The following is a 22,025-nucleotide window of genomic DNA, read 5'->3' on the forward strand; positions in this document are numbered from 1 at the left end:
AATAATGTTTTGTAATTGGGCATCACATATGAGTTATTAACTAAAAGTAGTGAAGAAAATGATTTACCGCCGCTCTGCTGTCTTTTGAAACACTTCTTGACAACACACTTTCAAGTTTTGCATCGCGAAATGATTTATTTATGTATATTTGATAATGAGTTGATATTTCAATAATTTAATTTGTGTTTTATATCTATAATTGTGTCATTTCATATCTGCAGTAATCAGGAACTGCCCCAGGAGAGAAACTGCAGGGATGATTCTGAGTGCGTTAACTGGTCAGTCTCCAATCCTGTTCTGGTTTACAGAACCCAGTAAACACACTAATTTGAACCCTAACACACTAACGTTTTTATCCAATACGCTGTTCTACCAAATATGTATGGGATTAGAATACACTGTTCTACCAAACATCTTTGGGATTAGAATACACTGTTCTACCAAAAATCTCTGGGATTAGAATATACTGTTCTACCAAATATCTCGGATTAAAATACACTGTCCCACAAAATATCTCTTGGATAAGAATACACAGTTCTACCAAATATCTGTCTGGAAAGAGAATTAAACATGATAAGTCAAGTACATATTTAGCTGAGTCTTAAAATGTGTTACATCTTTTAGTGGTCTTGGAATATGTTTGTATTTAAGCAGAAACCTGAAATCAAAGCAATGGTTAGTAATTGAGATGGTACTTTAGAACAATGTACTTCTGATTCTTGATATTCTGCTGTACTTTCTATATGGACAATCTGTTATTGCTTTGGATATAATTGTCTGCCAAATGAATAAAATGTCAAATGTAATCTAATTTTAGTGATGAAAGGCTATAATTGCTCTCACCCATGGATGCAGATATTAATGAGTGATGTAGATTAGTCTCCTGTCCATCACCAGTAATGTACTATGCTTTAATCAGCACAGATCAGATGACCTGTGCTGTTATTCAAGGAAACGCTGATAACAGGTTTGATTGAATAGTACCGCATAATCTCCCAGGACGAGTTATCTTTTAAATTAAAACAGCCAGTAAAATACCACAGCGGGCTGCATGTAAAGACAAAATCACAGGCAAGGCCTATTGTTGTTGGGCTATTCTCTCATCTGAACTGCTTTTTCTTAATCAAATCATCATTTCACCACAGTCACCAGACACAACAGACTGAAAATAGCCCTCATGCACGGCAACGTGACTCTCACATCAAATCACTATTATTCAGCTGGCTCACTTTAATCTGTAGGAAGGGAAATCTACAAAGTGATTTTGCTGGGCAGCCTTGAGGTCATTTTTGGTTGTCCATAGCAGACCAGTCAAATAGTATTTCTGTGACTTAAAAGTATTTGCAAATGCACACATTAAGTAATGCAGGGCCTGTTGGCAGCTCATGAGATGCATGGCTCCATGCTTACTGCAGCTTCACATGGTGGTGAATGCGTTCATATATTTGTAGGCCAAATGACGAAACATGCCATGCTGCACGTGTGGAGCAACACACCAGCCAATAGACACACATACCTGCCTTTTATAGTTAGATGTCAATCACTCCCTTTGGAATTACATCCAATACCACTGTCTGAATTTTTACCTTTTCGATACCAAGAAACCAGGGGTTTAATCTATACATTTGAAGTGTTTTGAAGGGGCCACTTTGCCCCACCTCACATCTGTACTCTAATGGCTGGTCAAAGGGTACCTTAATGTAGATAAGGTACAATTAGGAAAGTCATTAAATGTATTTTTAGTTTGCATGCATGTGTAATGTAATAAAACGAAGTCAGATGGCTGAGAGGTGAGGGAGTCGGAAGTCAGAAGGTTGCCGGATCGATTTCCCGCTGTGCCAAATGACGTTGTCCTTGGGCAAGGCACTTCACTCTACTTGCCTCGGGGGAATGTCCCTGTACTTACTGTAAGTCACTCTGGATAAGAGCGTCTGCTAAATGACTAAATGTAAAACATTTCTAGAGGCGCTGAAAATAATTGGCATTATCATTATACTATGTAAATGATAGCGTTTGAGCTTGATGGAAATGTACTTCAAACTAGAGAGGGTCCAAATTCTGGGGAAATTGCCGCCGCATAATCACCTCCAAACCCATTGTTCAAATTATTATCAAAAGTCCAGAATGTTCAAATATTTGGGGATTTTCACATTTTACATGTTCAAGAGTTATCTAATTTGCGTGACTTAAAACTAATCTGTAGCCAGATTTTAATAGGAAAAACCTGACCACACTGTCAAATAAAACAGGAAGATACTGAAAATCCATCTTTAAAGTGGGCTTATTTGAAAAGATACCTTATTAATATATAATTTCTGCTTTATTTGGGACACATCAGTGAATATAGACAAGGAAAGTGAGGTGAAGACATGCAGGTTAATGGTTCAAGTGGGATTCCAATCCAAGCCCCTGCAGTAAGGCCTCATCTTGCGTGGTACAGACATTTAACCAGTGAGCCACCAGGGCCCCAATACGATGATTTCCATGACTTTCCACTACAATGTCTCCCATTGTGACAGCAGAAAATAAAACATGAAAATGTCAATAATAAATCTTCAAGTGGGCTTTTTAAAAGATACTTTAGAATTCTAAATGAAGGGGGGCCCCGGTAGTCCAGTGAATACATTTAAACTGGAACCGGAACTTTCTAGAAAGTAATAGCAACACTTTCTGGAACGAGATGTTGACACATTTCTTGTCTATGTAGTGCAAAAACTGAGGCATGAGTAAGTAGGTAGTAAGTAGTATTGTTATACATTTTTTTTATACATTTGTATACAAATGTATGAGAATCTTAAAAAAATAATAAATAAAAAAATCTTGGAAAAATCTTAAATCGATTTTTAGTCGCATCCTGACCCCAAGAATCAATTTGAATCAAATCGTGAGGTACCAAAAAATTCCCACCCCTACAAGTTAGGGTAGGAATAATAATGGTAAGAAAATAAGTGAGATAACAACAGTAGTGTGCCTTGCTGGGAGCAAGCACACCAATTATATAGTTGACAATTATTTTCAATATGATAATAAAGATGGCAAATAATTTAAATATTTGGAGAATATTTGATTTTAGAAGTATTTTCCTAAATGCAAGTAACTTTGGAAATGGGCAAATACTCAAATTCAATACAGTTACAATCACAACTGATTTGCCAACACCAAATGTTTAACCTTATACAACAGTTTGTATTGTTCCTAGTAATCAATGTTGAGATTGGATTGCATGTGCCACAGCATAGGAATAAAGATGAATGAGGAATCGACATGTTTTCTTAAACCTTCCAATAAAGTAAAATAAATCCACTTTTCTTTCCTGTATAATTGTTTTGTCTTTCTGCAGTGCTGTTAATCTCTCTTTTTCACCCCGTCTCTATCCCTAGTGTCTATGCTGTGCCTGCTTCCCCAGGCTGTGTTGGCACTGTGGGCCTGCGTGCGTGCATGCCCATCTTTGTGCACCTGCACCCATGAGAAGAGCTGCAGTGTGCTGTGTGACCGGTCCGCCCTGTCGGACCTCCCCAGGGAGTTCCCATGCGAGGCCTCCTCCATCAACCTGGACAAGAATAGCCTCAAGTTCCTGTCTGAGAGAGCGTTCGGCACCTTGCCCTCCCTAAGAATACTGTCTCTGGACCATAACAACATATCCTTCATCACTCCTGGAGCCTTCAAGGTCTGATCCCCTAGTGATATATCCATTAAGCTTGTTTGATTTGATCTCTTTCTGTCATTCCCTCCTCATTATATAAATCTGCCTGTGACCACGTACGATTCAACTTTTAAAAACTCCTCAAACCTCAGACAAGCAACATCGGCGTTTCCGCTAAAGCAGAGAAAGATGTCACAACCAGGTTAAATTAGTAATGCTCGGTGTGTAAGGATTTGTTCAAGCGCGTATCAAAAACCCCCATTGCATGTGTGTCCATCTTGTAGGGTCTGCCCAACCTGGTGCAGCTGAAGATGGCCCACAACGAGTACATCCGCTACCTCCACACGCGTACCTTTACAGGCCTGAAACGTCTACTGCGGCTGGACGTGTCCGACTGCCACCTCTTCAACTTGCCCGACCGGATTTTCCTGGAGCAGACATCCCTCCGAGAGCTACTCTGCTTCCAGAACAACTTCCGCAGGATCCCTGGATCCCTCAGGGGGATGGAGAACTTGACCCACGTGTATTTGGAGAGAAACAAGATTGAGGCAGTGGCCTACAACTCTCTGCTTGGTTTGGGGAGCCTGCGGTAGGAAGCATGGTTTGGCGGCCTGCTCTGACAGGGCCTTGGGTTGGGGAACGTTCAGCAGCAACAATAAAGGATCTGGGATTTATAGTATAGTTAATGGGAATATTCTGCTAGGTGTGAGTGGTGTTCAGATGTGCTACTTCTATACTTGTCATTCCATTGCTGTTCAGTATCACTTCTTCCTTTGATCCCTCTCTGAGATCTTGGGTCCTCTGATTCATGCCCACCTATCAGAAACGGCTGGAAGACAGGGAATAACTTAACACTGATGACACTTCTTGATGAAATGAAATGCTAGTAAATTGATGGTGCATTTGTGTGGTATTTATACTGAGGAGTGAGTGTTGCCAACTACAGTACAACTTCAAAAATAGGACGAGTACTTCTCCTAAGCCTTCTCTCTCTATGCCAGGATTAATCATGACACAATCTCGTCCTGCCTCTTCTATGCTCTGACATACTCTTGTGTCATCCCTGTTTCCAGCTACCTGAACCTGCAGGAGAACCGCATCAGTGTGATCCATGACCATGCCTTCCAGGACCTACAGCGCCTGGATAATTTCTACCTCAATGACAACTTGCTGACTGACTTGCCCAGGGTCTCTTTTAAGGGGCTTAGTCACCTCAAGATGCTCAACCTGGGTGGCAACCAGCTGACCAACGTCTCCAGAACGTGGTTCAGCGACCTAACAGAACTGGAAGTCCTATATCTGGACCGTAACCGCCTGGTCTTCATTGAGGAGGGCTCCTTTGAGAACTTGACCAGTCTGATCACCCTCCACCTCAACAGTAATAACTTGACCTCGCTGCCCTTCCCTGTCTTCCAGCCGGTCTATTTCATTGGACGCCTTTACCTCTTCAGGAACCCCTGGGAGTGTGACTGCAGCCTGGAGTGGCTGAAGGACTGGATGGAGAGCTACAAGCTAGTGCGGGACATCCCCTGCGCTTCCCCGTCCTCGGTGATGGGTCTGGACCTCAGTGAGGTGGTTTACAGCAAAGTTAATGGATCCTGTGTTGACCCGGCTGAGCTGAACCTAACCACGGCCTCCACAGAGCTGCTCTCCACCACTGAGAACCGCTTCAACAGCTTGATCTCCAAACTGCTGCAGCAGGAGCTGCGAGAGGAGGCCGGGAATGGAACCGAGAGCCTACGCAACACTAGCATGCTGGAACCCACAGAGCTCTCCTTTGGAGTCAGAGGTGCTCTAGTCAGCCAATCATTGATCCTCTTCCTGGTGGCATGGGTCATGTGGGTGAGTGTGAGCCAATTGGATGAGGGCATTGTGGCAGGATGAGGTCACGGAGATGGGGTCTTGCAGTGCCCAGGAACATCAGGCATCATGACGATCGTGAAATGGATAAACACTGGATATATGGAGTATCAGAAATATAGCTTCTGTTTGGGTGTGATGTTGGGGCAGTCTGCTCCTCTATGAACCAGACTGCTGTACTTTCTTAGAAAAATCAAGTGGACAGTCTTACCCACTGATACTCAAGAGCCTGATGGACTGATGAATCAGCCTAGATTATGATTAACTGAACTGTAACCAGCCATTTTGTTGAGGCATTAGGACCATGGATATAATGAGAGGCTTTGCCATTTGTACTGGCGCATGATTGATTCTGATCTATACTTTTAATGAAGTGTTGAAATGTGTGTTCTCTGATTAGGGTTATCTGTTTATACAATACTTTATTTGTAACACATTCTATTGAATGTGACAATCATTACTTCAAAGCTTTTCCTTCACATGTTCAGTCTTTCTCCCTAGATCTATGTAGAAATGCCAGCTTAATGCATTAATCTTCTTACAGCATGTTGTACATAGACTATCTGGTGTAGCCTAATGTGATGCAGGGACTTTATCAGGCCTCTTATCTTCCCTTATGAACATGGATGCTGCTAAGATGTACAATAATTAAAGCCTGTTTAGGATCAGCATACTGCTACCACAGATGTACCACATTTAGTGTGTCTTACTCATGTCTGAAATGACTTCCATATTGCAAACGTCACACCTGTTTTTGATCAAGTAAAATCCAACCATCGTGAAAAAAACTTCCATTCTGAGTTGTACTCTCTTGCCTGTTAATGTAAGGCCTTCTAGCCTCACATAGGTGTCACTTGAGTGCAGCTGTGAACCCTGGGTAATCTCCCCCCCCTCATGCCCTGTGATCGAGGATTATACCAGGACTATTGGTGCTGAACCCTTGGCCCAGCCGTACGCTAGAGGGCCTGGCATCATCTCTACTGGCATTCACATGATGGATTTTCACTGTTCAATTATCACTAACTGAATCACCCCAGGCTCTTGGCACTACCTGCTGAACCCAACACAGTCTAGCTAGATTTAAGTTAAAGCAACCAATGTAGCCACTCAAGAATGAACCTGTGTGTTGCATTAACACGTGTGTGTGTAATGAGTAGGCAGGGTTACCGCTCTTGATAAGGTAAAAAAAAACAAAAAACAGCCAGGTTCATTTTTCAACACAAAAGAAAATGTATTCAAAAATTATTCATCTACTTAAGAACTTTCATTATTCCAAGACATGAATGTACACAGGCCAGTCAGTTGTATCAGATACAGGGTTATTCAGACACACCACCTGCTGCCTCACTTTGTATATGTTCAGCATTTTCAACCAGGAACACAACTCAAGAATAAAAATCATCATTTATCTTTCTTTGACTGAATTAAAACATGAATACTCTTTGACAACATATGTGAAAAGGCAGAAGAGTTGTTTGAACCACAAATCCAAAACTTAACACCTCATCACAATCTAGTCCACTGAAAAATCTGTTTCTTCCTAGAATCTCCAGAATGCAGGCATGCGCATAGGCGTCAATGTTCTCTCTCTCCTTTTGGTTTGAGTTGAATCGTCCAGAGTGGAATGTTGTTTCTTCTTCTTCTTCCTGGGAAGTTACAAGAGGACAGGGAGCACTGTCTAGAAGCTGAATGTCCTCCAGGGCGTAACCTTCCATCTCAAAAATCTTTAGATTCATTTAGAAGAGACAGTACCTATAACAGATGTCTACAATAGCAGTTCTTTATAGCTACACCCACTGTTTATAAGGAGATAAACACAAAAGCAAAGACTGCAGAGGCTACAGTACATGTTTGTGATGGACTTAATGCAGGATGAATACAAGACAGAATGGTAAATCGATAGATGTGCTCCTCGTCTGTTGAGGGGCTCTCCACTAACCGTGTCTAGAGAGCTACAACACCAACATGGGAGGAGGAACAGCACTGTCCCTTCAAAACATCTTCTCGTCTACAATGTTTTGCCTCCAAGCTATCGTAGACATAACAATATGCATTAGTTTGTTTAGGTTTATACAACACTACAACGTTATGGTCTGTAAGAGCAAGTCTGATGCCGAAGCTTGTGCCGAACCACTACGTGTCATGTGCATAAACACGCAGCGTCTGGATGTTGAAGGCTCAAGAGGGTTCTCATTGGTTTTAGGAATGAATTTCTGTTCCAAAAAATTAGATGATCAGATAGAATAAAGAACATGTAAGAGGAATGTAAGAATTAGGGAAGAAGATCTACAGATATAGGAGATGAGGGGGATGAGTCCTAGTAGACCCAAGAGATGATGGGGATGAGTCCTAGTAGACCCAGGAGATGAGTCCTAGTAGACCCAGGAGATGAGGGGGATGAGTCCTGGGAGACCCAGGAGATGAGGGGGATGAGTCCTAGTAGACCCAGGAGATGAGGGGGGTGGGTCCTAGTAGACCCAAGAGATGAGGGGGGTGGGGATGAGTCCTCGTAGACCCAAGAGATGAGGGGGGTGGGGGTGGGTCCTAGTAGACCCAAGAGATGAGGGGGATGAGTCCTAGTAGACCCAGGAGATGAGGGGGATGAGTCCTAGTAGACCCAGGAGATGAAGGGGATGAGTCCTAATAGACCCAGGAGATGAAGGGGATGAGTCCTAATAGACCCAGGAGATCGGCACCCACTGAGCGCTGGAGCATACTTCTTCCACCGCCTCCTCCAGGTGCTGGAGTGTCTCATCGATCTGGTTGTTGATGATGGTCTGGTCAAAGCAGTGAGCGTACATCTTCTGGAGGATCTCGGATTCCTTCTGCAGACGCTGGAGAGACTCATCCTGGGCACAGAGAGGAGTGAAGGGCAGACAGCTTGTTAACCCTACCTCATGGGTCTAGGTACGTTCTGCATTGTTTGGGCAGCTGAGAGGTGAAACAAATGCAGCATACAAAATCAACGAGACAACTGTTGACAACTTTTGTTCATCTTACTTTTCTGTTTGTTGCGTGAATATATGCTTCCAAGGCTAATTAAGGTGTCATCTAAATATTGCAGCATATATACACTTCATTACTTTTGATTGCAATCTTTATATATTCTACACTGTTGGCTTAAATATAGATACATATTTTATGATTTCCCTTTTTCACTTTTGATTCAGATTGCTAATAATTCCCCTACTGTTCCACAGTTATGACATAACTGCCGTTACTGTGATACGAGTGCACATAAAAACGGTCATGTGTTCAAAACATTGTATGATTTTATGTATACTTTCATACAGCTCTTTTAAAGAAAACGTTACCAATGTGTGTTTGTGTACGTACCTCGTTGATTCCAGGGGTGATGGTCGGTGCAGCGATGAAAACAACATACGGAGCAAACTCTGCTGTCCGCAGCACTTTCAGGGCCTGGGCAAAGAACAGGATCCGAGATCACACACACAATCATGTGCATTATCACACACATTTATACACGCACACACACTTATGCATACCCATTAACATTCATACACACACACACACACACACACATTCGGGCACACACTCTTGCATACGCACGCAAGCACACACACTCGCACACACTCGCCTGAGGCTCTACGTCCAGGATAGCGATGCGCCCCTGCTGGTGGATGTCGCGGATGGTCTCCAGCCGTGTGCCGTACATGGCGTCCTCGTGGCTGCCGTACTCCAGGTACTCGTTATTACTAATGTCCAGCATCATCTGCTCGTGGGACGCAAAGTAGTAGTTCTGCCCATCCTCTTCGTCCTTCTTAGGAGGCCTGGTGGTGTCTGGGGAGATGGAACAGAGAGATGGACAGAGACAGAATATGAGGTGAGCACAGCCTTCACCCACGTTCGAAAAGAGGACAAAGAGGATAGGTGGGGCGTGTTTTATGTGGGATTTATTAGGGGTGTGTGCGCATTTTTTTGTGGGATTGGGGAGGTGTGTGAAGAGGTCTGTCCTTAACCACTGATCAGTTAACAATAATTAAAAATTACAGCTTATGATTACTTTTATACTGTTTGGAATGCTGAATATAAGAAACAATGTTTGAACTATAGCCTGCTATATTAGCTCACGAGAACATGGAACGTCAGGGCCATTTCTAGGAGCCCTATCTGAAGCCTAAACAGAAGCTATCTAGCATGTGGCGTCTTCTTTCTGTGCTTGCAAAGGCCATAAAAACCCCCATATTGTGATACTATTTAACTGCCTTGATTCCTGTATTCTTGGTCCAGTCCTCTGAGATGCTCAACTTGACTGTATCAGACAACTGCACCGTATAGATCTATAATAAATATGTTCATTTTGTCTTGAACTTGTACTTGGCGATTCACTTCATTAACTTGGTGCTTTCAAAGCAATTGGGTACATTGTAATACTTCTTCAGTGTGTGTGTCTTACATGGGATTGGGTAGATGTGTGTAAGTGTCTTACGTGGGATTGGGTAGGCGAATCTGTCCGAGTGTTTGGTGATGAGCGTGTTCTTGATGTGCCTTCGTCCTACGCCGTGGGCTCCTGAGGAAGACACGCCAGCAAGAAGTCACTCTGGTGTCCCCATGGTCCCAATGCTGCTCCCCAGTAACCCATCCTGCACTGGAGGTCATGTTATGGATCGTGCTTACTGCTTACCTAACAGAACCAGTGTTTTCCTTTTGAATGCTGGAAGTTTGACAACCTCTTCATATGTGACGAGGTCTAGTTGGTCAAATACTGAAGGAAGAGAAATAGTGGAGGAAAGAGAGTGAAAACAGAAAGTGAGACTTGATAATAAGGGTCAACTTAAGGAAAGGTAAGAGAGATGGACATGGGGCTGGGACTCACAATAAGAAATAAGACGGACATGAATACGACTGGAAATAGAGGAAATCTAGTTTCACTGCTGGTTACTTACATAAAGGTAGTTTTGAGGTGGGCAGCGGGAGAAATGAACATAACACACCTTGATTACACAGTGGTTAAAATGTACTTGATTGACGAGTCTACTGCTGAGAGCTGGTGTAACATCTCTACACCATTAGACCAGCAGAAAATGAACATGCATCGTGTTCACCCCTTTTGGAACATATTTATTTCCCACACAGGACAGTAGATCAACAGTTAATAGGCAAAATGTCAACCTGAAAGCTCAAAGCTATTGTAGCCGACATGCCACTCTGGGCTACAGTGCCATATGTCTGCAGTAGAGTTGCTGTGTCTGCGGTAGAGTTGCTGTGTCTGTGGTAGAGTTGCTGTGTCTGTGGTAGAGTTGCTGTGTCTGTGGTAGAGTTGCTGTGTCTGTGGTAGAGTTGCTGTGTCTGTGGCAGACTGCTGTGTCTGTGGTAGAGTGCTGTGTCTGCGGTAGAGTGCTGTGTCTGCGGTAGAGTGCTGTGTCTGCGGTAGAGTGCTGTGTCTGCGGTAGGGTGCTGTGTCTGCGGTAGAGTGCTGTGTCTGCGGTAGAGTGCTGTGTCTGCGGTAGAGTGCTGTGTCTGCGGCAGACTGCTGTGTCTGTGGTAGACTGCTGTGTCTGCAGTCGAGTGCTGTGTCTGTGTCTACCATCAGGAAGGTGGTTTAGACTCCCACAGTGGCTGAACAGGATGATGAAATCATTGATGCCACAAAACATCAGTCTTTCAAACAGGGAAGATGGTCTCAGAGGTGTGGGGGCTGGATGTATATTCTTTGAACTCTTCCCCTTGGTAATTGCATATCTTTTTTTGTTTGTTATTGGTGTACATTTATTTGTGTATGTCTGCATAATACGTTCTATGTGCATGTGAGTATATTACTAGGTGCATGTTATGTGTTTACCACACTGTGGCGCAGCAAAGTGGGGAAAGCTCTTTCATGCAGCAGTCAGTAGGAGAAGGTGCTGCACTCTGCTGGTCGTATCGGGATGTGTAAAGAACTACTGTATAACTACATTACAGGCATAACATTATTTTGATTCTGGGCCAACTCAGCCAGTTATCCCTGGCATGGGACTGTGATTGGGACTACCTTTACAAGCATCTGTACACACACACGCGCACACACACACACACACACACACACAGCCCTTCAGACACAACAACCCTTCAGACACAACGACCCTTCAGACACACAAACAGACCCTTCAAACACACAACCACAGATACATGAAGCGCAGTAACAGCTTTGGCGAGAGAGTGGCATATTTCTACATGTGGTTGAGATGATTTATGATGGTAGTAAATGTTCCATCTGGTATGTGTTTGCTTGCTTGCATGTGTGTATGCCAGTACTGCGCTGTGTGAATACTGACCTGCATTGTGTTTCGCCAGGTACTTGTCTTTGTACTGCTTCTTCTTTTTACCAAACCAGGTACAGCTGGTCTGCTGCTTGGTTTTCTCCATAGCACAGCATGCCACGCGCCTACACACACACACACACACACACACACACACACACACACAGAGTTCCATGACAAGTGTTCTATGCATGTTGGTGTTGCCAATGTATAATGTGTTGTATTTGTCTACCTATGTGTGTGTGTGCGCGTGTGTCCATCTGACTTTTCCAAAGGTGTTTTTGTGTACACCTGTAGATTGGATGAGTCCTGCAGTATTGTTAGTGGTTTGAGCAGTGCTGTCCTCACCACTCCTGCAGCTCCGGGGAGGGCACGAGCCCCGCGGGGCAGCTGCTCCTGCTCTCCAGCTGGCCCTGCCACCAGTTGTGGTCGTCCTTGGAGATGATCTGGATGATGTCGCCGACCCCGAAACGAATCCCCGCCTCCTTACAGGGGATGAGGTCGTCTCTGGAAGGGTCATACTCAAACTGGGCTCGCACATAGATCTGAGAGAGGGTCAGAGGCCAGGTGGAATGTGAGGGGGGGGGGGGTCGTGGGTTGGGGCGGCGGGAAGGAGATAACAGAAATGAAGTCAAATACATTTTGGAGAGCAGGAAGGGGTAAGATAAAGAGACATTCAGGGAGAGAGCAATCAAGACAGAGAAAAGAAACTAGAAAATAGAGAGATGGTAAAGAGGAGTGTGTGTGGTTGGGTGTTTGTGGTGGGGGGTTGGGTGTGTATGTGGTTGGTGTGTGTGTTAAGGGGTGACATCATTGCTGATAAAGAGAGCTCCTTGGCTTCCCTGAAGAGAGATCAGGACACCATGTCTGTTCAAATCTCTTCACTCACTCAATCAATATCAAATTAATCTTAACACAGACCATGATTGGATCACTCTAAATTCAGTATCTGCAGAAGCCATACTTCATACTACACACAGTGTGTTTATGGGGGGTGAAGGGATTGAGAAATTGAAGAAAAAAAAGTGTGGTGGAGAGCCAGATTAAGAGAGCTTGTGCTGGGATTCACCTGTCGACTCTTGGTCTGGATGGTGGACGGCAGGTCCTGTGAGAAACACATCCAGTAATGGTAGAAAGAGAGACTTTATCACATGGGGGTGGCAGCAATACACAACCAATACTTCATTCTTTATAATACTCAAAGATCATTCTTATTAGTGAAAAGGACAGCTGGCAGTCTGTGCGTGGGCAGGGTGATAGAAAGGAGGCAGAGAGCAAGTACAGCAGATGCCTGGAGCACTAGTGTGTCTGGGAGCGGTCTGGCGGAATAGATGGCGTGTGAGAATAATTATAGAAGCAGCCAGTCCCCCCAAAAAACCAATTTGAGCAGATTAGCGGTAACATTTGAACTGTAACAACCCTAACTCGTTCTGACACTCATATTACTATCAGCGTTGGTGATATTAAACTCAAAATAAAGGTGTATATATATATATATATATACTCAATTGGAAGCTCAGATTAAAAACAAAGGGAGGTGGCACATTTCCTCCCACATGAAGGATGGAGGGAGGGGCGCAGAGGAGCGTAATATTCAAGGGATGTGGGGCGTAAAAAACACTGTTGGTCAGGGGGAGGGGGGACAGGGGTGGTCAGGGGACATGGTTGGTCAGGGGGAGGGGGAACAGGGGTGGTGAGGGGACATGGTTGGTCAGGGGGAGGGGGAACAGGGGTGGTGAGGGGACATGGTTGGTCAGGAGGAGGGGGGACAGGGGTGGTGAGGGGACATGGTTGGTCAGGAGGAGGGGGGACAGGGGTGGTCAGGGACATGGTTGGTCAGGAGGAGGGGGGACAGGGGTGGTCAGGGACATGGTTGGTCAGGAGGAGGGGGGACAGGGGTGGTCAGGGACATGGTTGGTCAGGAGGAGGGGGGACAGGGGTGGTCAGGGACATGGTTGGTCAGGAGGAGGGGGGACAGGGGTGGTCACGGACATGGTTGGTCAGGAGGAGGGGGGACAGGGGTTGGTCAGGGGACATGGTTGGTCAGGAGGAGGGGGGACAGGGGTTGGTCAGGGGACATGGTTGGTCAGGAGGAGGGGGCATCCTTACCAAGATAGAGCTGTTAATGCTGGAGTGACCGTTGGCAGGAGACGGGGTGGAGGGGGAATCTCTCTGAAATTAGACACACAGGTCAGCAATATACAGCCACCAGAACCCACACCTATACACTCAGGAACCAGGAGTGAAAGCAGTTACTTGACCGGCCCATTCTTATTTGGTTGGTTGTTTATCGAACAGTTCTACCACCAGTAGGGTGTGGGAGAGGTTCACAGCTCGGGTGTGGTAGACTGTCAGCTAGGGTGTGGTACAAGATGAACAGCCTGTCTCACCCAGCCTCAGCCAAAACAGATCTGATAAATAAACGCACATGCTCAGTCACCAGGCAGGCAGTTAGTAATGGGTCCCAGAGCTCCAAAACAGCAAGGACAGAGGGAGGAGAAGGAGCGTGTGTGGGAATGGGTGAAGAAAGGTCGAGTTTGAGACATCGCGGTGAAATGACAGAGGGCAGGACGGAGGGCAAGAGAGGGTAAGGACGGGACGGAGAGAAGTGAGAACACGTTTTTGATTGGTCTTACCTCACACAGAGAACCCTGTGTCCTGTAGCTGGGCACTATCTTAAAGGTGATGCTGCCCCTCATTTCCTTCTGTGGAGAGAAAGGCTTACTCAAACACTATAACGTTTCCCAGGATGTCGTCGTCCCCCCTCCCCCCCCCTTGTGGAGAGAAGGTTCTATAGTCCTGCCTGCTGGGCCTTGGGGGGCGCTGGGCTGCCAGGGCATCACTCACCAGCATCTTCTGGAGCTGTTCCACTGTCTGGTTGGCCACACTGATGCCACTGATCTCCCTGATCTCATCCCCCACATGCAGCGTTCCTACGTAGCACACGAGAGACCGAGAGTTGTGAGTTATAGTTGTGTATGGGTGGTGAAAGTATGATACGACGTGGGAGTTTGTGTGTGTGTGTGTGTGTGTGTGTATGTGCACCACTCTATAAGGTGTTCAGAGGGTTGGGGATAGGAGATGAGGTGTTCAGAGGGCTGGGGATAAGGGATAAGGTGTTCAGAGGGCTGGGGATAAGGCATGATAAGGTGTTCAGAGGGCTGGGGATAAGAGATAAGGTGTTCAGAGGGCTGGGGATAAGAGATAAGGTGTTCAGAGGGCTTGGGATAAGAGATAAGATGTTCAGAGGGCTGGGGATAAGAGATAAGGTGTTCAGAGGGCTGGGGATAAGGCATGATAAGGTGTTCAGAGGGCTGGGGATAAGGCATGATAAGGTGTTCAGAGGGCTGGGGATAAGGCATGATAAGGTGTTCAGAGGGCTGGGCATAAGGGATGATAAGGTATTCAGAGGGTTATGGCATAAGGGATGATAAGGTATTCAGAGGGTTATGGCATAAGGGATGATAAGGTATTCAGAGGGTTATGGCATAAGGGATGATAAGGTATTCAGAGGGTTATGGCATAAGGGATGATAAGGTGTTCAGAGGGTTATGGCATAAGGGATGATAAGGTATTCAGAGGGTTATGGCATAAGGGATGATAAGGTATTCAGATGTAGCCTACCTTGTCTGTGGATCATTCCTCCATGCATGATCCTGGCCACAATGCAGTGGTTCAGATCATTCATCTTCAGTGTGATACCCTATACACACACACGTCATCAGAGACATATCTCATTTGAACAGTTCCCACATTTCTTTCTTGTGTTTGAGATGCATAATGTAGAATATATTCTTTCCACTAAGGTAAATACATATCGTCGTTGACATTAACTACGACACCTTGTACAGGCATCGGAACAGTACATTTAGCAGAGATACTATGTTGGATGTAGAAAGTGTACATGTATACCACAGTACCATGGGTTCATCCGTGTTCTTTTGGAACTGGACCAGGCGCACGCGCGTGACGTTCTCCAGGTCTCCATCCGTGCTCTCCGGTGACTCTCCGTTCAGGTACGGGGAGCCGGGCCTCAGGGCATCATCACTGTACACCTCGTGGGCCACTACGTCGTGAGTCTGCAGCAAGGCCTACACACACACACACACACACACACACACACACACACACACACACACACACACACACACACACACACACACACACACACACACACACACACACACACACACACACACACACACACACACACACACACACACACACACACACACACACAGTGGATCAGAGTGTGCACTTCAACACCATAAAAGCAGGAAGGCTAAAGACTCCCAGTAAACACTGTGACAAGGGTTCCTCCTCAGGTTCACTAGAGTGGTCGAGGTGAGAGGGCAGGCGGGCATCCAGCATAATGGCGACTAAACTGGGAGGGACAGTCATGGAGAGAGAGTACAATAGAGACAAAGATGGAGAGAGAGTACAAGAGACAGAATGAGAGACATAGAGCGAGGGACAGAAAGAAGAGTGTATCGAGAGAGGAGTAATGTACTCGGCTTGTTTCTCTCATCGACTTCCTCTTTCCATTGTTTCTCCACACTCCATTTACACAGTTGGATCTCTTCATTCCACCATACGGCCTCTAGCACCAACAATACAGCCTCCAGGACCTCTGCATGGCGTATGCAGATATGTAGTAGTGAGTGTGTGTGTCCATGAGCGCGTGTTTATGCCTTGTGTCTGGGTGTTCGTCAGTGTGTTTGCTTAGAAGTGTGTGTGCATACCAGTGTGTGAGTTTGTTTACGAGTGTTTATCAGTGTTCATGTGTGTTAATGCTCGCGCGCGCGCGTTTTTCACTCACCATGAAATGCGGCTGAGTCAGTATCCTTCGGAGCTCCTTGGCGTCGAGGTTGTCAGGGTAACAGGAGATCTCCTGCAGTACCTACGTGGGCAGAGAAGACAGTCACCACCTTCGGTCCACTACGCTAACCCTAACCCAACACAGCTCGTAACCCTCGCAGCACATCCAGGGCACAGCTCATAACCCTAACTCTGCCACCACCTTCTGTCCACTGCAAACCCGCCGCATGTCCAGCACAGAGCTCATATCCCTATTACTCTCCCTAAGACACACCCTTCTCAACCAATGAGGGAACTCCTCAGAGCGTGCCCAAGCCAATCGGGCTCCTTGACCACGTCGCCTGGCTACCTGGGCTGGTATCAGCTTCAGATACAGTATGTCACACCTGGCTGATGAATGTGGCAATACTATTGTGAGGTGTGTGTGCATGAGAGAGAGAGCGAGAGAGCGAGAGAGAGAGCGAGCGAGAGAGCGAGAGAGAGCGAGATCGAGATAAATAGACAGAGAGAGATGGATAGTGAGAGACTCGCCAAGACATCAAGTCTGGCTCGCTTCTGGCTTGCTACAGGACTAAGTGAACTTTGTTTCAAAATCAAAGAATCACTGTGGTATGTTTGTGTCGATGACATTCACGTGCTATTAATGTCACAGTAATGACGGTTTTGTCATAACTGGAACAGTGTGAACTTATACACACACAATTATACATTGCAGCCTGACAGACACATGAAAAGATGGACACGTGGGTTATATTCCTTTCTGGTCCAGCTGCTTTAACCCCAATAAAATAAAATAAAAATGTATAAAACAACTCGTCTTGGAGTGTAAGGAGTTAGTGGGACATCTTACGTTTTCCAGCTGCCTCAAAGAGCCACTTTCTTTGTCTTGGGAGGGGCTCTTTGCAAAGGAAGACACAGGAACACATGTTACACAATGCTGATCCTCCGCATAAGGACCAGAGGTCAGGGGTCAGAGTGGACCAAGGTGACAGGGTTGGAAGGGAAGAAACCCCGGCCTCATGTCAATCTATTCACCATAGATTCGATCAGGCGAAAGGGGAGAAGGTTATTGCCAGGGCAGGGTCAGTGTTAGCAGGCCCCTGGGGGGGAGAAGCCCCGGAGAAAAGAGCCGAATCCTCCAGTCTGATCGCTTTGAAGCATTTCAGTAGCAGCCAGCGAGGCTGAGAGTGAGAAATCAGAGAAGAAGAAGGACGACCTCCGAATGAACGAACACACACACACACACAGACTTAAACAAGCAGCAGGGACTCGTCTCACGAACAAAACACGAGCTCCGATAAAAGTCCATGGAAGCTTAGACGGCAGTGACAGACGTTCTCCGCAAAAAGGAGAAGTAGACAAAGTAAGAGCTCAAAGAGAGACAGCCTTTCATCGGGAATCGAACACACCATCTAACCTGCTCCAACTGAGCCCCACAGAGGATTACAGCACGGTGAAGCCTCGAGAAGCCTGGTTAAGTTTAGCACAGCCAAAGACGACAGCCTACAAGATCATTCCTCCAGCCTTTCCCAATCCTGGTCTACTCCACTCTGTGGTACTCTTCTCTACTCCACTGTATAATATTCTAATCTTCTCTGCACTGCTCTACTGCTCTCTGTTGTATTCTGTGCTTCTTGTCGTGTCCAATCAGTCACATGGATCTTGACCATGATTACCTCCATTGATTCCAGGGGTATTGATCATTACACGCTGCCGCCTTATCTCACAGCTAATCAGACCTTACATACAACTAACCAGGGTTCTGTAGAGACTGAGACCTGCAGGGTTCTGTTGTAAATACAGATCAGTTGTCTAAGTCAGCTTTTCCCAATCCTGGTCCCCGGGACCCACTGCCCTGCATGTTTCCCTCTTCTAACAGACCTGATTCAAATGAATGCGCCATCTAAATCATGAAGGGTCTGATTAGCTGTGTGATAAGGCGGCAGCATGTAATGATCAATACCCCTGGAGTCAATGGAGGTAATCATGGTCAAAATCCATGTGACTGATTGGACACGACAAGAAGCACCGAGTACAGCAGTACACAGTAGAGGAGAGCAGCGCAGCACAGAGTAGAGGAGAGCAGAATACTACAGAGTGGAGTAGAGTACTACAGAGTAGAGTACTAAAGAGTGGAGTAGAGTACTACAGAGTGGAGTAGAGTACTACAGAGTAGAGTACTAAAGAGTGGAGTAGAGTACTACAGAGTGGAGTAGAGTACTACAGAGTAGAGTACTAAAGAGTGGAGTAGAGTACTACAGAGTAGAGTACTAAAGAGTGGAGTAGAGTACTACAGAGTGGAGTAGAGTACTACAGAGTAGAGTACTAAAGAGTGGAGTAGAGTACTACAGAGTGGAGCAGAGCAATACAGAGTAGAGTACTAAAGAGTGGAGTAGAGTACTACAGAGTGGAGCAGAGCAATACAGAGTAGAGTACTAAAGAGTGGAGTAGAGTACTACAGAGTAGAGTACTACAGAGTGGAGTAGAGTACTACAGAGTGGAGTAGAGTACTACAGAGTGGAGTAGAGTACTACAGAGTGGAGTACTACAGAGTGGAGTAGAGTACTACAGAGTGGAGTAGAGTACTACAGAGTGGAGTAGAGTACTACAGAGTGGAGTACTACAGAGTGGAGTACTACAGAGTGGAGTACTACAGATCACCTATCAACACAATAGGTTACAGTATAACAATCGTGGGTTGTGTGTGTGTGTAAGTGTGTGCGTGTAAGTGTGTGCATGCAAGTGTGTGTGTGTACAAGTGTGTGTCTGTAAGTGTGTGTGTGCATAGTGTGTGTACACTAACCTCTCTGGCTCTGTGGACAGCATCACTGTGAGGGCTTCTGATGTACGGAGAGGACTTGGTGCTTATCTTATCATAGAGCTGCAATGACAGTGAAACACACAATTCATTCATTAATAAACAATTTAAACATCAACCTGATCAACTTGACCCAAGTGACTAGCGGTACTGTAAATCCTAATCAACTTGCACATTTTTAAGATGGGGTGTAATCATCATCATCATCATCATCAATATTAAATGTATATATGAGTATCGTAACACTCCTCTGCCTTCTCATTTTCAACCTTTTCTTTAGTTTGCAGTGTATCCCATGACAAATCGCTTTTGCAAGTCAGCCATGCGCACAATAATAAAACAAAAGGACCTGTACAATAAAATATTGGTATGCTCCCATATGAAGACGTTGATAAACATTTCATATGTACGAAATGCCTCACATTAAACATGCATACAATGAAAATAGGTACAATTGACTGTAAGAGTAAAACAATCCCGGCAGTCTAATGGGAGGCTCTATAGAGCAGCAGGTCTGCTCTGTCCTCATAGAGCATCAGTCAGAGTCAGAACCAGAGTCAGACCCAGAGTCAGACCCAGAGTCAGACCCAGAGTCAGACCCAGAGTCAGACCCAGAGTCAGACCCAGAGTCAGACCCAGACCCAGAGTCAGACCCAGAGTCAGACCCAGAGTCAGAGTCAGACCCAGAGTCAGACCCAGACCCAGAGTCAGACCCAGAGTCAGAGTCAGACCCAGAGTCAGACCCAGAGTCAGACCCAGAGTCAGACCCAGAGTCAGACCCAGAGTCAGAGTCAGACCCAGAGTCAGACCCAGAGTCAGACCCAGAGTCAGAGTCAGACCCAGAGTCAGACTCAGACCCAGAGTCAGACCCAGAGTCAGACCCAGAGTCAGAGTCAGACCCAGAGTCAGACCCAGAGTCAGACCCAGAGTCAGAGTCAGACCCAGAGTCAGACCCAGAGTCAGACCCAGAGTCAGAGTCAGACCCAGAGTCAGACCCAGAGTCAGACCCAGAGTCAGACCCAGAGTCAGACCCAGAGTCAGGCCCAGAGTCAGACCCAGAGTCAGACCCAGAGTCAGGCTCACAAAGACAGCAGCTGGAGGATCTGTGAAGGAGGCTCTGATTCTGAGCCATCTGGGAGGAAGAGACGTGCTCAGTTTAAACACAATTCCTCCACTATAGCTGGGACAGAATCCACTCATCGTCTCCATCACAATGTATTCAGCTGTCCTGCGGACAATCCTTCTTTCTCCTTCATGGCCCCGTTCAGAAAAACGAGCTTGTATTGATAAAAAATTTTTTTAAAAGAGCACACCCTGTTGATTAAAAAAAAGGCCAAGTATGAATGCCTCCCTGCTGCCCTGTCTCCCAGAGCTTCTCCACCATACTGCCCTCTCTACGACCAGACCTTGCCCACCTTACTGCACCCTGTGCTGGGGAAACTGTTGCCCTCTCTCCACTGCTTGCCGTGACAGCAAAGTGTGATGACCAGCAACAATGTGGCACACTGGTGGTGAGCAATACTGCCTCGTGTCGCCTACATACATAAACACCATTCCTCCAGGCCAGCCCAAGGGTTCTCCGACTACAATGCTGATGTACTAATCCTACCAGACATCCAACATAAAGTATCATAGTTATACTGGAGACAGGGTGGACTGAATCTACCTCGTGAAGCTGTTTGTCGAACATGCATGATGCTGGCTTTTGTAAAACTACTAGAAATGTTTGCTAATTAAATGCTAACATGCGGGGAAATTCAAATTAAGAAAATACACAGTTTTTACTGCTAAAGAAGTTAGTAATAGGGAGTTCATTTCTGGATCAATGTCTTTAAGCAATCGGATAAAATGAGCAAGTGATGGCCCGTATCACCAAGCACAATTTCACTAAATCTGTATTTTCACGGTTGACTTTATGCATTCAGGAAAACGCTTATTAGACATAATCAACACAGTGGCTGAATTACATATTAAACTTTAGTGTATATTGTCTCTCAGACTCTTTCAATACATTATAATAACTCACAAAAAGATATGACCCATTCAGAGAGCACCAATGTAGCACACATCAGACAGGGTTGCTAGTCATTTCTTCAGCAACTAAATTCGGGTGTCCCCAGTTCTCACTATTTCTAGACCGCCGTTCTCAATAACCTTACTCCGCATTACGCCTATCATGAAATCACTGATTATAACTATATTTATACAACGATTCTATGCCAAGCTATGCACCATCACTCCTACAGAAGACTGACGGTACACTGCAGCTTTACTTTTAGAAACAAGAAAACACTCACCCACCCGTCTCCAAGCGTTTGTCGGACAGACCGGTCCAAAAGAAATACATAAACACCAGGCTAATCAGTTCAACCCATCCACTCCTGGCCTAATGGATATCACCCTTTGTGTGTTTTTGCATGAGTGTGTGTGTGTGTGTTTGCGTGTGAGGGTTGAGGCGGGTAGTGTCAGCTCTGCAGACACAGAAAGGACTGGAAGCTGCTGGGCCATAGAAGGACGACTAGACATAACAGCTGCCATTGTTCACTCTCTCCTTTCAGTTTTCATGAAGGGTTCCTCTCTCTCTCTTGATTTCTGCCTCTGTTTCTCTCTCCCTGTTCAGGACTCG

The 22,025-nt window shown here is 45.7% G+C and overlaps 2 protein-coding genes across 13 annotated transcripts in view; one reads left to right on the top strand and one right to left on the bottom strand.

Annotated features, from left to right (window-relative positions):
• Window positions 1–241: 241 nt before the first annotated feature.
• On the top strand, window positions 242–6,295 carry nyx (nyctalopin). The gene is made up of 4 exons (XM_084688533.1): window positions 242–278; window positions 3,381–3,667; window positions 3,928–4,232; window positions 4,717–6,295. Exons 1-4 carry the CDS (start codon window positions 257–259, stop codon window positions 5,525–5,527), a joined length of 1,425 nt encoding a protein of 474 aa, XP_084544659.1. The 5' UTR covers window positions 242–256; the 3' UTR covers window positions 5,528–6,295.
• Window positions 6,296–6,709: 414 nt separating this feature from the next.
• caska (calcium/calmodulin-dependent serine protein kinase a) overlaps window positions 6,710–22,025 on the bottom strand; it is a 30,011-nt gene continuing 14,695 nt past the window's right edge. For 5 of the 12 annotated variants that reach the window (XM_084688524.1, XM_084688522.1, XM_084688523.1 and 2 more), the window contains 16 exons: window positions 19,385–19,462; window positions 17,432–17,479; window positions 16,583–16,663; window positions 15,684–15,854; window positions 15,388–15,466; window positions 14,611–14,696; window positions 14,400–14,468; window positions 13,873–13,935; window positions 12,833–12,868; window positions 12,112–12,308; window positions 11,779–11,888; window positions 10,149–10,229; window positions 9,954–10,034; window positions 9,102–9,304; window positions 8,840–8,923; window positions 6,710–8,352 (listed from right to left, as the gene is read on the bottom strand). In XM_084688524.1, coding sequence (XP_084544650.1) covers window positions 8,176–8,352; window positions 8,840–8,923; window positions 9,102–9,304; window positions 9,954–10,034; window positions 10,149–10,229; window positions 11,779–11,888; window positions 12,112–12,308; window positions 12,833–12,868; window positions 13,873–13,935; window positions 14,400–14,468; window positions 14,611–14,696; window positions 15,388–15,466; window positions 15,684–15,854; window positions 16,583–16,663; window positions 17,432–17,479; window positions 19,385–19,462 — 1,644 coding nt within the window. In that variant the 3' untranslated portion in view covers window positions 6,710–8,175. The remainder of the gene's footprint in view (window positions 8,353–8,839; window positions 8,924–9,101; window positions 9,305–9,953; window positions 10,035–10,148; window positions 10,230–11,778; window positions 11,889–12,111; window positions 12,309–12,832; window positions 12,869–13,872; window positions 13,936–14,399; window positions 14,469–14,610; window positions 14,697–15,387; window positions 15,467–15,683; window positions 15,855–16,582; window positions 16,664–17,431; window positions 17,480–19,384; window positions 19,463–22,025) is intronic. The other 7 variants (XM_084688529.1, XM_084688527.1, XM_084688530.1 and 4 more) reach the window with 3 other exon arrangements.

Source organism: Hypomesus nipponensis, chromosome 23, assembly GCF_054491055.1.
Source record: "Hypomesus nipponensis isolate SF chromosome 23, ASM5449105v1, whole genome shotgun sequence".
NCBI classification, from domain to species: Eukaryota; Metazoa; Chordata; class Actinopteri; order Osmeriformes; family Osmeridae; genus Hypomesus; species Hypomesus nipponensis.

Bases quoted from the DNA above. Each gene is read 5' to 3' on its own strand.
- nyx (XM_084688533.1), top strand. From the start codon at position 257: ATGATTCTGAGTGCGTTAACTG. The intron at 3,668-3,927 runs GTCTGATCCCCT...TCCATCTTGTAG, and splicing joins TCACTCCTGGAGCCTTCAAG to GGTCTGCCCAACCTGGTGCA. The intron at 4,233-4,716 runs GTAGGAAGCATG...CCCTGTTTCCAG, and splicing joins CTTGGTTTGGGGAGCCTGCG to CTACCTGAACCTGCAGGAGA.